This window comes from Perissodus microlepis, chromosome 10 (assembly GCF_051167445.1).
Source record: "Perissodus microlepis isolate ML-2025 ecotype Zambia chromosome 10, ASM5116744v1, whole genome shotgun sequence".
NCBI lineage: Eukaryota > Metazoa > Chordata > Actinopteri > Cichliformes > Cichlidae > Perissodus > Perissodus microlepis.
Window position 1 is genome coordinate 19,363,068 of NC_140470.1, and position 15,485 is coordinate 19,378,552.

At 41.1% G+C, this 15,485-nt stretch overlaps 2 protein-coding genes and 1 non-coding gene across 4 annotated transcripts; 1 reads left to right on the forward strand and 2 right to left on the reverse strand.

Moving 5' to 3' along the window:
• The first annotated feature begins 207 nt into the window (after positions 1-207).
• Positions 208-6,266, forward strand: vtnb (vitronectin b). Of its 2 annotated transcripts, none has more exons than XM_084940534.1 (8): positions 208-392; positions 2,008-2,124; positions 2,226-2,453; positions 2,991-3,130; positions 4,397-4,553; positions 5,323-5,481; positions 5,565-5,879; positions 5,985-6,266. In XM_084940534.1, the coding sequence occupies exons 1-8, from the start codon at positions 329-331 to the stop codon at positions 6,122-6,124; spliced, it is 1,320 nt and encodes a 439-aa protein (XP_084796660.1). In that variant the 5' UTR covers positions 208-328; the 3' UTR covers positions 6,125-6,266. The 2 variants fall into 2 exon arrangements, with proteins under 2 accessions (XP_084796660.1, XP_084796661.1); XM_084940535.1 differs by having other exon boundaries at positions 5,568-5,879.
• Positions 6,267-7,293: 1,027 nt separating this feature from the next.
• On the reverse strand, positions 7,294-7,367 carry trnat-agu (transfer RNA threonine (anticodon AGU)). Its single transcript has one exon. It is a non-coding gene; the product is annotated as a tRNA-Thr (tRNA).
• A 56-nt stretch (positions 7,368-7,423) lies between these two features.
• On the reverse strand, positions 7,424-9,645 carry LOC146379330 (uncharacterized). The gene is made up of 3 exons (XM_084940716.1): positions 9,119-9,645; positions 8,786-8,961; positions 7,424-8,697 (listed from the first exon to the last, which is right to left on the reverse strand). Exons 1-3 carry the CDS (start codon positions 9,243-9,245, stop codon positions 8,158-8,160), a joined length of 843 nt encoding a protein of 280 aa, XP_084796842.1. The 5' UTR covers positions 9,246-9,645; the 3' UTR covers positions 7,424-8,157.
• Between the last annotated feature and the right edge of the window lie 5,840 nt (positions 9,646-15,485).

A 15,485-nucleotide genomic window follows, 5' to 3' on the forward strand; every position in this document is an offset into this window, starting at 1 on the left:
TTAAAGTTATTATAAAATTATACTGGGTGATAGGTTTACTAAATAACATCAGCCATAAAGTGTTCATGTTTCTGGTCTGTAGCATGTTTCTAGGACAGATGGGACAGAGATCAGCTTAATGATTATCAGAGTATTGACCAGTCAGGACAGCAGAAGCCTGGGGGGTCAACAGCCTCTGAAAAATATCTATTGATCAGCTGCACACAGTACTAAACCCCAAAGTGGGGCACCCAGCTCAAACCCAGCTAGTGGTTTAGGTTAGTAAGCAGGATTTTAGAATAGTACACCTTCAGAGTTTTAGTTTGGGGGATTTTTGCTGTGAGCCGACATGAAGCCAGCGGTAGTTCTGCTGGGCCTCGTCCTGTTGTTGGACACCGCCTTTGCTGCAGAAGGTAAAACTTTAACATTTTTGATGTGCAGTTTGTATTATTGTTGATAGCAGACATGATAGATCATATTTTTAAGTTCTGTATAATGTCTTGACTTTGATGTGTAGCTATTGATGTATGAAACAAAATGCACTATATTGTCAAAACATTTTCTCATTGCCTTCACACATATATGAACTTGAGAGACATCCCATTCCTAATCCATGCGGTTTATTATGATGTCGCTCCACCCTCTGCAGCTATAATATCTTCAACTCTTCTGGGAAGGCTTTCCACAATGTTAGCAGTGTTTATGGGGATTTTTGAGCAGTCTTCCACAAGCACATTTGTCAGGTCAGGCACTGATGTTGGATGACACGGCCTGGGTTGAATTCAGGCCAGTTGAGTTCTTCCACACCAAGCTCGCACATCCATGTCTTTATGGATCTTGCTTTGTGCACTAGCGCGCAGTCACGTTGGAACAGAAAGGGACCATCCCGAAGCATGAAAATGTCCAAAATGTCTTAGTGAGCTGAAGCCTTAAGAGTTACTTTGACTGGAACTAAGGAGCTGAGCACAACGCCTGAAAAACAACCGTCACACCATAATCCCCTCTCCACCAAACTTTACACTTGACACAATGCAGACACATACCGTTCTCCTAGCAACCACCAAACCCAGACTCGTCCAACAGAATGAGAAGGATGATTCATCACTTCGGAGAACACATCTCCACTTCTCTAGATCGAGTGGGGGCGTGGTTTAAACTACGTTTGGTGATGTAAGGCTTGGATGCAGGTGCCATGCAAGATGGGACATACTTTTGGCAGTATAGTGTATATTAGTAGTTTATCCTGGTGTTTTCTTAGAGGTTTGTTTTATTGTTTTAATTTCTAATTAAATCTTTTTATTCTTGAACTCTACTGAAAATGCTTTGAATGACTCAGTTTTAAAATATCCTTCTTTATCTCAGACTTCCAGTTTATCCCCTCTCTGAAACATGCTCCTCTCCCTTTATTTAATTCATCTTTCTTCCGATTGGCTGCCTTATGCATACAGAATGTTTGAACAGGAGGTGAATCGAGCTTTTGTACTATAAGCCAGAGCTGTGTGACATCACACAGAGCCAAGAGTGAAAAAATGGTAGAAATAGAGCAGCCTGAGCTTGCAGGGACTATTTATAGCATCCACTATTCCACACCATAATCAATGAAAGAATCCCTGTCATAGGCTGATAGGTGGGAACATGTTTTTAGTAACTGTAACTCGTGTTTTACACATTTTCCCCTTTAAATATCTAAATGAATTGATTTCAATGACTCTTTGAACCCAAAACACAATTTTGCTGCTTCCCTCTTATTCGTGTCCCAATTCTTCAAATTCAGTTCACCTTGGTAAATAACTGTAAATATTTCAAACGTTGACAATGTGAAATATTTTATTTAGTGATGAATTAGGAAGAATCTAATCCTAACTTTATATCGTATCTTTCTGATAATGCATCTGGATTGTTTTACAGCTGGTGTGTTTAAACGAGTAAAGGGTCTGATTACTTCTGGTTTCACTGATTATTGAATGGTAAACTCAGACCAGGTCTACACGCTGCATGATATCTCACACTAAAACTACTTTCCCACAGAGTCCTGTGCAGGTCGCTGCGGCTCCTTCAGCCCACAGAGCAAATGTCAGTGTGACTCCATGTGTGTGTATTATGGAAGCTGCTGTGGGGACTTTTACACCATCTGCCCCAGAAAAGGTCAGTGCTGTGCTGTGTGACAGTTTCACTAAAGAGTCAGCTTGAATTTTCTTCTCCTTTGAAACGTCACCATCTGACAAAACCTCATGTTCTACCTTCAGTTTCTCGAGGCGATGTCTTTGAGGAACCACTGGAAGAGACGAGCCCGAACCCGAGCCCAAGCACAGCAACTTTTATGCCAACCTCAGACACGGTTATACCGACTGTCACACCCAACGTCACACAGGGGCCCACACTACTACCGGTGGATCCTGATGCCGTGCCCTGCAGTGGGCGGGCATTTGATGCTTTTCTGCAGCTGAAAAATGGATCAATCTACGCTTTTAGAGGTAATCCTGATCACATAACAGGATTTCTATTATATGAAACAGTTTACTTCTACTTCTACTTTTGCTTTTGTTACTTTGTTGCCATTGTGTAATGTCTCTCTTTTTAATTTCCTTAATTATTCAGCAATGCTGTTTTTTCCAATACAGAGAGGAGAAAGTTATAATCAGAAGATGCAGAATTGATACAGTGCCTACAAGTGTAAATTATGGTAAAAACTAATGTTAATACCTTAAAAGATCCAAACATTAAAGAAAAGGAGGGAAAGCCTTTTCAATTTCATCCAAAATTAAAATAAAAATGATAATAATTGTTTGAGGACATTAAATGCTAAAGGAGCTTTTGCTCAATGAAAACAGAATGTGTTTCTTTAAAAAGTAAACGATAAATGAATACATATTTGCAGTCATTTTGAACACAGACCCAAAATCAGACTTGAGTACACATTCGTGGAAACTTTGTGGATTATCCTGCTGCAAGATTTGAAACTCTTTGAATGCTGATGTAAACACTGATCCAGAGCCTGCTCTTCCTCGTAGGTGTATATTTCTTTGAGCTGGATGATAAGTCCATCCTTCCTGGTTACCCCAAACTCATCGAGGACGTTTGGGGAATCAGTGGACCCATCAGTGCTGCATTCACACGCATCAACTGCCAGGGGAAATCCTACATCTTTAAGGTATAAGCTGCCATATTTCTTTGTGATGAGGTACACAAAAGGCTCCACCTCACACAAATGTGTGGTTTTTTGGTGGTGTGCATGTGTTTTCAGGTTTAATTGAGCTACATTTATTGTTTATTCTTTTAAACCTCTGAAAATTCAAAATGAGTGCCTACAGTTGTAAAAGCCATTGTTTTAAACCGTTTCTCTGTAACTGCGAAATACTCAAACAGTGACTCTGTTGAGTGCAATAATTCAGATCAAATACACTATCCAACATTGTGGCAGAAATAATGCTCTTCAGCCCCACACTGGCATGAGTGTTGCTAGAAAATGGTGTCGCTTCATTACTCATAATATTGATCTGTTTCCTTATTGATTCGGTTATTTGTACAGTGCATATGAAGAAGAATTGTGCATTTTTTTCTTGCTATACCCTGCCAGTGGTCTTCAGCTGGATAAAATGGAGTAACCTTACAAAAAAAAAAAACATAAGAAACGTGGAGAGAAAGCGGTGTTCTTCTCAACTAACTAACAAAAGTTGTTAATTATGCAAAGTATTAGCAGTATTTTATATTAGGGATGAGCTGTGGGCCTCTTCTTGTTTGCAGGGGGGATGCACAGGCTGACAGATGAGGTCAGGCGGGCGTCTCTATGGACTCTATGCAGATGAGATTGTGATCTATAGTGAGAGTAGAGAGCAGGTGGCGGTATGAAGACAAATTAAAGTCAGTAGAAGCAAGATGAAATATGTGTGTGAATGAGAGGAGATTTAAGCACCTGGGGTCAACAATCAAAAGTAAAAGACAGTGCACAATAGAGGTGAAGAAGAGACAGGGTGGCAGGGTGGAGTGGGTGGAGATGAGTGTCAGGGGTGATTTGTGACTGAAGTGTAGCAGCATGAGAAAGAGGGAATGTTTACAAGATGGACCTGCTGTGATATATGGTTTGGAGGCAATGGTGAAATGAGTATATCAGAGGCAGTTGGAGAGGCAAGGCTGAGTTGGTTTGGACATGTGCGGCGGGGGGATAGTGGAAGATGGTGAAGATGGAGCTTTAAGGCAGGAAATTACTGGATGTAGTGATAGAGGACGTGCAGATGATTGGTGGGACAGAGGATTGACTGAGATGTTTGCAGCGACCCCTAAAAAGAAGAAGAAGATGATGATTAGGAATGTTTCAGACTTCAAACCTTCTTTAGGGAGAGTAGTCTGTTGCCCTCATTAACACTCCCTCGCAGCGGTATCCTCAAACTTCAATGCTCTGGGCTCCATTTTCTCTCAGGGGAACCAGTACTGGAGATTTGATGGTGACGTCCTGGATGAGGACTATCCACGGCTTATTTCAAACGGCTTTGATGGCATACCAGATGAGATCGATGCTGCGTTTGCCATACCAGCACCAAGTCACCGTGGCAAGGAGAAGGCCTACTTCTTCAAAGGTATTTGTACTAATGGGTGATAATGTTTTTTATCATATACAAGTACAGCAGGGGTTTCTAAGTGTTGCTCGTGATCTGATAAAACTAAGGAAGATGACTTTGCATGTGAATATATAATGGCTTTTACAAGAATAGGGAAGTAGCACCCTATCACACAAAACAAGCAAATTAATAAACAAAGTTGTTTTCATGTTTTTTGGGGGGGGTTTTTTGCTTCATTTTGTTAATAATTAGTTAAGGAGCTGAATACGTACTTACTTATATTGTAAATATTTTACATTTTTAGGAAATGTTTAACCCACCACATTTATCTGAAAGTCAAGTTATTTTGTCTGTACTTGATAAAGTTACCCTTAACTTTACCCTTAAAGTGATGACTTCAAACAGAGCACTGCTATATTCGTTTATTATTTTAATGCAGTCTTCACTTGTAACATTTGGTGCTTTTCCTTCTACACTTCACCTCTAAAGCAAAATTTCCTTGCATCATCATTTCACGGCAAGTTGTAAAGATGAGCAAGTTATAAAGAGCAGTCTGAGGATACCCAGGCTTTCTGGTGTGGAGCACAGAGGTTAAAGTTTTCAGAAAAAGCAGTTAGAGGCAAAGCAAAGAGTTAGAGTTACAGAATCTGATGGAAGCAAATGCAGATGGCAAGGTTTTATCTGCATTTGTATATCATTAAAAATGTATCGGCAACTCCACAGCCAGTTTCACTGTTTCTCTCTCATCGAGTAAAATCCTGAAATCTGATTTTTCTCTTTTCTTCAGGGGACCGGTATTACCAATATGAGTTCAAGCACCAGCCTTCCCACGAGGAGTGCATCCAGATGAGCAGGTCCTCCCCTTCTGTGCTGTTCACACAATACACAGACCTCTTCTGCGATAACGCATGGGAGGATCTCTTCACTGAGCTCTTTGGAGGATCCTGTAAGGACCTTGGTCTCTTTATGCTTGTCTGTTTCAGATTTTTTTTTTTCTTATTCTCCATCTGCATGACTTTTGTATTTTAGCAGTTACCAGTTCCCAAGCAGGTCCTCGGTTCATCAGCAGGGATTGGCGGGGTATTAGGCCCGTTATAGATGCTGCCATAGTGGGACGAGTCTACACCACTCCCAAGCCAACTTCACCTCCGACCGCAAAGAAGTGGAAGAGTCGGAGGAAGAGGCCCAGTAAGAGGCGTGGACAGCGAAGAAGGCAGAGTCGCCACGATGACTTTTGGTTCTATGATTTGTTCGACCTCGGTGATTACAGTGACAGCTCTGAAGAGAGCATCATGCAGGAGTACCAAAGCACCCCCGTTCAAAATGTGTACTTCTTCAAGAAGGGTAAATCAGCCTGAAAAAAATGAGTCAAAATCCTTCCAAAAACAGCTCTTTATTCTTCCTTAACACCTTTTGGTTTGTGTGTTTCATTTTTGTTTTTAATATCAGATAAGTACTACAGAGTGGATCTGCAGACAAAACGTGTGGATGCCGCTTACCCTCCCTATCCTCGATCTATCGCAAAGTACTGGCTGGGCTGCAAGCATGAAGCTGCTGCACCTGATGCGTCAAGGGCAGAAAAAAGATAAATACTTGTCTTGACTATTACAATATGGGGCTAATGATGACAACACCTTTGACCCTTGCCTGTAGTTCAGGATAGACACCTCTCCAATGGCCTCTTAGGTGGATACACTGAAATTATTCAAAATTAATAAACTTTACATTTCAGTGCTTGAGTGCTTTGATATTTTTGACCACATGGCAGAGATTACACACACATCTAATGTGATCTGTAGCCATGCATCATGTCTACATGCCCAACCTCAACACCGAGCCTTTATCAGCGTTATCAGTGGGAGAAATGTTTCACCACTCATCCATCTTAGCTTACAGCAGATTTGCTCAATCTTTTAAAGACTACAGTTTCATACTGACCTAAAATAACACCATAGCTAATATATATATATATATATATATATATATTTAAAAAATAACTTCAAGTTTCAATAAAGTTATGCAAATAGCCACTCATTTACAGAGTTAGGGAATGGCTGCTATCACAGCATTAGAAGATGGTGAAAGATTTACTCCTTGGTTCAGTTGCGGTTCCTTTTACACATAAATTAGGGCAGATGTAATGTTTATAAGCTTAGGGAAACCTGCAGACTGAAGAGGTCACTTTCCTCCCCCTGAAAATGCTGTATCTAGAGGGACTGAATCAACCTTTTGGGGTAGCCAGACCTGGTTTTTACAAATGCAACATACAACTGAATATGCGCGCGCACATACAGGCCTCTGTTCAGTGAATTCATGAGTATCCCTACAAGAGGCTGCCGTAATCCTGTGCTGACCTCTTCGGGTGAGCTGGCACAGTTGTACAAAAAAAGAAAAAGGAAAAAAAAAAAAAAAAAAAAAAAAAAAAAAAAAAGAGCGCCCTCTGTTGGGCAATAGGCCGGTACAAGGGAAAATATATCAAAATAAATACAATAAAAAGCTGTGTTACAACTTTGAAAAGGCATTAGGAAATTTGTATTAAGGTTTAAGTAATTTATAAACCACTACAGATGTTTTTAACATAACCTGATATTATCGAACTGCATCAGTGGGAAAAAAAACAAAAAAAAACAAAAAAAACAAATACACACTCCCTTGAGGTTGTTTAAAAATGAATAAAAATCTGATTTGCGTCAGTGTCGCAACATTTAATGTTATGGGAGTGTTTAAGAGTCTACTTTCATCAAAACACAAAACAAAAAGGCACCGCTGGGATTCGAACCCAGGATCTCCTGTTTACTAGACAGGCGCTTTAACCAACTAAGCCACGGCGCCACGTGATTCCTGACCTCAAGAAGAGTTTATGAATGATAACACAACCTGAGAAACTCGTTCAGGACACATTTATTAGTAAAAGAAATAAAAAAAACCAAAAAACGGTATGTACATAATATTGTTAATAGTAATATACATTTTATTTACATTACAGATCTCCACGGCCTGCCATGAAAATCGTGAAATATACCCCCCCCCCCCGCCCCAAAAAGGCGATCTGGTCATTCGTGTCCCATTTTCCCGTCACAACAGTTGGCATACCTTGTAACATTACTCGGGTACCGAGTTTCAGTTGGAAACAAGTGTGTCTCATTTACTTTTTTTCCGGCACTCCGCTGAAGCCCACTCAGCAAGGACAGCTTTGAGTCAAGTGCTAAACGTTATCTTTGCAACCCCATCCAAAATATAAACAAACTATGTGCAAAAAATAATAAAAAGCAAAAAGGACATGTGAAATCATCTGATGTGCATCATACTGGTGTTTCTTAAATAGATAACGAATAGCATAAGTCACAGTTACCACCTCCCCAAGGTAGACTCGGCACCTTTGTCCAAAAAAAATGTTAGCGCAACACTTTGAAAGACCGCGACATCACTGAATGGGTACACCAGTGGAGGCCACCACGGCAACTGGCGACACAGCGTGGACGTATGGGTGTGAGAACGGATACACTGATGTAGCAGACATCCTGCTGCAGGCAGGCTCGAAGCTGTTACACAAACGGACGTGTTGTTGCACGTGAACCCATTCATATCGTGGTCTTCAATATGTTGCTCTCCGTTTTGTCGGTCATGCCAAAAGATAGTCAATCATTGAGCTGTCCAAGCTGGGCAGGCTGGGGACCATCAGGTCCTGGAAGCACAGATCCGACAGGTCGGCCAGGGTCTCTATAGAGCTGGAGAGAGCCTGGAGGCCTTGCCGACTCTGGATGTCTTCCTTGTGGACAGGATGGCTACGTTCTGCTGGCTGTACCCCCCGTCCATTGAGAAAAGCTTCAAAGTCCTCTGGTAAATCCAACTCATCCAGCCCATCGTATGGAAACATGTCTTGGCAGTAGCTGGTGAAGTCCTGGGATTGGTGGCAAAAGATTTGGGGAACGTCTGGTGACTTGGCCTGGATGTCCAGGATTGACGAGAGCCTGGTGGACTGAGGTAGACTGGGCACACGGTAGCCTGTTGGAGACGCAAGGCTGGGACTAGGAGGTGGAGGAGAAGCCACCTGAGGACTGCACGGTGTCTTGTGCCTGACCTGTGAAGGTTTGGCGGCTCCTCCTCCTCGAATTGATTTCTTAGTCTTGAAGAAGCGTGCGCGCCGATTTTGAAACCAAACCTGAAGAAAATTGAGAATTACATGAAACTCTTAGTCAACAAAACATGTGTACGTTGTCTAAATTAGCCTTAGGTCGCACGTGTCCTACCTGAATTTTAGACTCCGGTAGTCCAGTTAGAGTGGCCAGGGTTTTCCTTCCATTGATATCCGGGTAGGGTGTAGCAGAGAAGGCCCTCTCCAGCTGGCTCAGCTGCGCCTTGCTGAATATTGTGCGCTTCCGGCGGCACTTTGTCTTCGAGTTGATCGTGTATGGAACATGGTGCACTTTAGAGGGAGGGCAAAACGTTTTGTTAAAACTTACAATTACATTTTAAATGCAGAAATTAATTTGCAGAGTCAACAGGCCACAGATTTATACAGATGTTTGGCCTTAAAGTATATCACATTTTAAATGTGCAAATATAAATACATGTCCACCTACCCGTGCTGGAGCGCTGTGCCGACCCGTTGTTGTTGCTGTCAGTCAGTGCATCAGGCCATAACTGCTCCGAGAAAAACGTGATGATCTCAGAAACATTACCACTGGTAAAATCCAACCCGCACGCCATTGTGTCCGAAGCACGCAGTTAAAAGGGGAAATAAGTTTCCGTGAGTGAGTCCCAGACGCTTCTCCAGTGAGCAGGCATGATGTCAGAGGGATTTTATACCAGAGTTCTGCAGACACAACACGACCCCCTGCGTGGCATCCTCTTGCACATCACAGACGCGATCAGGCTTTACAAACGCGTGGCTTTGATGTACTGCTCACCTGTTAATGGCTGTCTGGATAATAGGTGTCTGTTTGATCCCCTATGGCCCCGTTTAGACCAGAGAGACAGCTTGTCTTCACCTGCGGACAACGAGATGCTCCAGAAACCTTAAAATGGAAAGATGAATCAAAGACACCCGCAGGTGAAGAAATAAACTTATCGTGGGCGTGTTTTCTTTCATTTTAAGATCATTTTCGAAGCAAGACACTCTGATTTTATGGCAACTATTTTGGCCTGAAATTATAAACACGTGTTACTAATCAACACCGGGGAGGGGGGCAAATTAAAATGATTGGAAACACGTTGAAGCGCCAGAACGGCTGCTCTGATCCGGGTCTAGTTTTGTTTTTAATAGTACCCGTCATAATGATATTCATGAACGTATACAGTGTAAGGCGTCCACACTACGAGGAGCGAAGCGACACACCGGCACTGTTTTACTGATTTGAAGCTCCAGTCTGCGGCACATCCTCTACCGCGCGCCGCCTCCTGGTGCGCATGAAAGCGCGCAGTGGAAGCGTATTGGAGAAGTTGTGGGAGTGACGCTTCTGTCAGCTATAATGTGTGAAGGTGACAAATCAGGCTACTTCTTTTCCCACCCCTTTCTTCGTTGTCGGTTGTGTTTCCACCGAACGAGACATCAAAACACCGGATCACTCGTAGTCCTTTTCAGCCAGTTCCCAGGCGAGTGCCAGACTCGCAGCTCCTTCACAAACAGACAGAAACGGGCTGCATGTATTAAATTACAACACGTCCACTGATTTTGCTTATAAGCAGATTTTTTGAATGCTACAATATATTTTGTAGAGGCCGCATGAAATAAAAATTAGCCTACTTGAACTGAGACGGCGGCCTTGTTGATTGGGTCAAATTAGCTGTGAAGTACTCTACGTTCACCTTCTCTCCAGAGAACAATGCGCCATTAAAAAGATCATAAGCCAAGCTCACGTGATTTGATTAAATGCAATAACATAACAGATGCAGTCGAAGAGGTCCCAGCAAACTGTGGAGTACAAAGAGTGGCCTGTGTTTGTGTGGGACACGTTTGTAACGCTGGGAAGTGGTCTGAAAAATGAAGGTGGTAGAAGAAACATTTTCAGTTCCACGAATAGCCATAAACGACCAAAGAACTTCTCCCCGAAAGAGTTTGTTTTAAGAGGTGCTTACAGACTTGTAGCAGAAATAATTTCCTTAAGGAACCATTTTCGGGAAAGCTCAGACTGTTTGTTGTTGTTGTTTGTTTGTTTTGTTTTTAGTAAAGAAAACTCTTGATGCATTTAAATCTGCCACGTCCAAGTGTAACCGCGACGGTGTCTTCTATAAAAATAAAACTGCACAGAAAGGATTAAAAGCTTCCTGCAAACACAAACTGCTGTTAGGAACACTTTGGTTTTAGATCATGGCCTAAAAATATGCAGCTACACAGTTTAAGCGTATGGAAGATAAATGCACTGTTTTATAAAAATGCAACTTTTTAAATGCTTTCTGTATGTAAATAATGACATAAAATTAAGTCGAGTGTTGTCTGTTCAAATTGTTATCAGTAATTGTTAATTAACTGATTAATTTGTATTTCAGATAATAACCTTTAGGTTTCACTGTAATGAAGATAGATTTGCATATATCTTATTAAACAACGCTTCATATAAATATTCTCCCCAAAAATGAAAATACTATGAATAATGAGAGGAAGAAGAAACTATATGAAAACTGCCTTCCTGTGGCTTCTGTCACAGCTTTTGGTTGGCCGTCACGGCTGCAATTCCTTTTGTGTGTGTGTGTGTGTGTGTGTGTGTGTGTGTGTGTGTGTGTGTGGTTTCATCTTATTCCCCAGAAATCGCCATAAATTATGCCTCTGAGCTGAAATTTTCCCTGTTGAATTTAGCATTGACAGTAAAAGGTGACACATTAACTTGTATGGCGCCCACAGTGGCAGCTTTCCCAGCTCTCAGACTTAAGAAAAGTGCCCTGCAGTGTTGACTTTTGAATACTAGAGCCATTCAAAATGTGGGACACAGTCTCTGTATGTGGAAAAGCAGGAAAAAACATTTAATATGAAAAGTGGGTAGGAATGGTCCCACCAATCAGCAGGTTCTGCAGATGATTGAAACATGTGCTTACAACAAATGTCAGTGCACAGCTGAAAAGTTTGTGATGACTTTGTGGTACAAAAATATCCGTTTTACTTGCCCTACTTTATTGTAAAGCTTTTTGTAAAGCTACAGCTGCAGAGATGAAAGGATCCACTAGATGGCAGCATTTAATTGCTTTTATCTATCTATCTATCTATCTATCTATCTATCTATCTATCTATCTATCTATCTATCTATCTATCTATCTATCTATCTATCTATTAAATAGATGTTAAATTAATTTTCGAATTGAGTATAGAGTTTGTTTGCGGGTTGCCAGAAACAACAGCTTATAAATCTGGGTCAATTGCACCGGACCAATCCAAACTGACTAAAGTATGACAGCAAGGTCAACTACACTGCTGGGTTAATAATACAACTTGAATGGATGCATGACAGTGCATGACAGCTCACAAATACAAACTAAAGGCAAAAGCTGCAAAAGATCAGGGTGGAATAAAGATGCAAAGTGGACTCCTAAAAAATGATATTTCTGGTCAGATGATGTTCAACCCTCCAGTTATCTAGTGAATGCTGTTTGAGACTTTGTGTGTGTTTTTTCTTATCATCTGTCCATCTACAAAGAACATTAATACATTAATGGAGATTTCTTCTCATTTCATTTGTACTTCAATTGTTACTAAACTGACAGGGCGATCTAGACTTCATCTTTTCTTCTCACTCAGTAGTCGCTCTCTTCACTTTTCCACTCTCCTGCCCGCTCCTCTGCCCAGACTGTGTTCCCGACCTCACCGTGGAAAAAATACAATACACAAACTGTCTTTTTCTCTGTGTGTGAATGCCTCAGTGTATACCTCACAAACTCAAGTGTGCACACAGAGAAACGCTGCACTCCTGTGTCCACACTCCCCTCTAAGAAATCAGGATTGACACTCAGGCGTGAATGACGCTCTGACCTCCTCTCCGTCACCTCAGTCCTCGCTCCTTCCTTCACAATACACAAACGCCGCTCCTCAGTCCTCTATTTGATGTGGAAACTCATTCCACATTTCCTGTCAACCTGAGAGATTTTGGGGGCCCAATCTTGAATTCTGCATAGCAGAGGCGAGGGGGTTACTCCTCGCCTCTTGTCCCGTGCTTGTAAAGGCCCCTCTGGATCTGAGAAGTAGGAGCAAAGTGTGATTCCAGCTTGGCTATGGATAAAAGGACAACAGGCCAAGCAGCAAAAGCATCACACACGATTTAGTGCAGCTGGAGATACAAAATAAATGGGTATTACAGCTCAGATGGAAAGGAAGCTGAAATATTCTGTCAGCATTGCGATCCAACAGGTCGGTGTGACTTCAACTTGGCTTTGGATAAGTAAGCAAAGCATGAAGTCACTGAAGGAGAAAACTGTGGCTGTAGATCACATGTTGTTCAGTGAACTTCATAAACTGAATTAAATCCAACAAAGTAACACATAAGCTGCAACTATTATTCCTATTATTCATGTAGCTTAATGTTTTGGGTTTTTTGACCATTTTTGTGCACTTAGCTACTGAAACTACTGATGTTTTTTTCCCAGTGAAATTAAAGAAATTAATTTCACCCCTCTTTCTGTCAAAATCCTGACCAAAGGCACAACCTGTACATGCAAACAGGTGGTGATTAATTATTGCTGCTGATTAACAGATGTTCAGATGTAACTTGTTTGCTCCTCCAACCTGGGCTACAGTTTCTCAAGCACAGGTGTCTGATGGACATTGTACACCGCACATTATCCATAATAGCTTCCTTTGTAATATAATGGCTGCTTTTTGGTTTAATGTAGTTTAAGATTTTATATTTTGCCACTGTATGGGTTAGTGCTTATCTTTTAACCCTGCGCACTTCCACTGAATCACTGAGATCTGCTTAGCAAATGTCTGCCTGTCTTGAGCTCCTAATTAAACACAGGAGGTGAAATTGTGGAACAAACTGCGTCTTCACATCACCATGTTTATTCTTTGGCTTTTAGATCAGACTGAATTCTGACTGTTATCTATGTTGTTTTACTCTTTTTGCTTTAATTCTATGTTCTTTAAATCTGTTGTTTTATATCACTGTTTTTGGTTTTTGGTTTTTTAGATGTGCAGCACTTTGGTCCACAGCTATTGTTTTATATTTACTGATAAATAAATTTGACATGACAGTACATTCAATGAATGAATGAATGAATGAATGAATGAAGCAGTCTTGCTTGACTCAGGCTATGTGTTGGATTGTCGCAGTGTTTTGGGGGGTCTGCAGAAGCCTGAATGGGAAACTGGATATCATGCATAGACAAGAATATTATTCCCCTATTTCCAGGAATCACAGGGTACTGAGATTTAAAGCAGATGTGTGACTGCTGGCATCTGATAAAAGATGGATTCAGCCTCAGCAGGGAATTGATTTGGATATGAATATATGCAATATTCACACTAGGTTTTAGTGCATTGTTACTAACAATAGCATAATTTGTTAGATGTTACCAGTACATAATTTTAAATCGTCAATATGCCAAGTCTGAAGCTAAAGAATGATATCCTAACTGCAGTAGGCAACTACTGGCCACTTTATTAGGTGCACAACCATCTCTAGGATTTATAGAGAATGATCTGAAAAAGAGAAAATATCCAGTGAGTGGAGAAAATGCTTTATTGATGTCAGATGTCAGAGGAGTGTGGTCAGACTGCTTCAAACTGATAATAAGGCAAAGGTAACTTAAAACAACCTCGTGTTACAACCAAAACATGGTAAATTGAATTACTCTTATTTAGTGATTTTTCTACCTGAGCACACAAAGCTCTTTATTCGACATGTCTCGCTCACACATTTTATTCTGCATCCTAGTGCACACTCACACTCACTCAGCCACCTGACCAGCAGGGTTTGCAGAAGAGCATTTCTAAACACACAACATGTTAAACCTTGAAGCAGATGGGCTACAGCAGCAGAAGACCACACCAGGTGCCAATCCCGTCATCTAAGAACAGGAAACTGAGGCTGCAGTGGACAACAGAAGACTGGGGAAAAGGCTGGATAATTAAGTTCAAAATGTGCTGCCAAACAACATGAAGGCATGGATCCATCCTCCCTTGTATGAGTGAGCACACTGGGGCTCATTTAAATACCAGAGTCTCCCAGAGTAGTGTTGCTGTTTTCCATCCCTTTTTGAACTGCTTCTAGCAGGATAACACAGCATGATACAAACATCAAATCATCTCAAACGACTGTCTTGATCACAACTTAATATAAGTTCACTGTACTCAAATGTCCTCCAGTCCTCAGATGTCAAATAGAGCACATATCGGATGTGGTGGGAAGGATTCTCATTGTGGACATGCAGACGAAAAATCTGCAACTAGCGTGAGAATCTGACATGTCAACATGGACCAAAATGTCTGAGGGATGTTTCCAGCACCTTGTTGAACCTGTGCAAAAATAAGGACTTGGTTATTTGTCATGAATGACTCCCAAAGGTAATATTTCCAGACCATCTTATTTATTCTTTCTATTTCTAAATCTCTGAAACATAATATTTTATTAAAAGTAGAAAACCGTTATTTTCCACAGTGGAAAAAGTCCATTAAGATATTTCTATATAAATACAGAGAGAAGGGGATTTGTTTTATGTGCATAAGGGACATTTGTAATTTTATCTGTTTATTTGTTTATTTTAGTTTTTCATTTATTTTTGCTTATTATGGCATTGTGTGCTCCTGGCTCAGTTTGAAAGTCGACTGCAGGTCCAGCGGTGCACTACATCTCTGTGACACCTTTACTTAGTTCCACTCGTTAAATTTGCAGACAAAATACAGAAACAGCATATCAACTAACATGCCTGCGGGTCACTAAAGTCAGATTTAACGTTTGGAAGTCTTTTTTATGACAAATAACCATGTCCATGTTGACATATTTCGGTGTGGACTATGAACTGTAG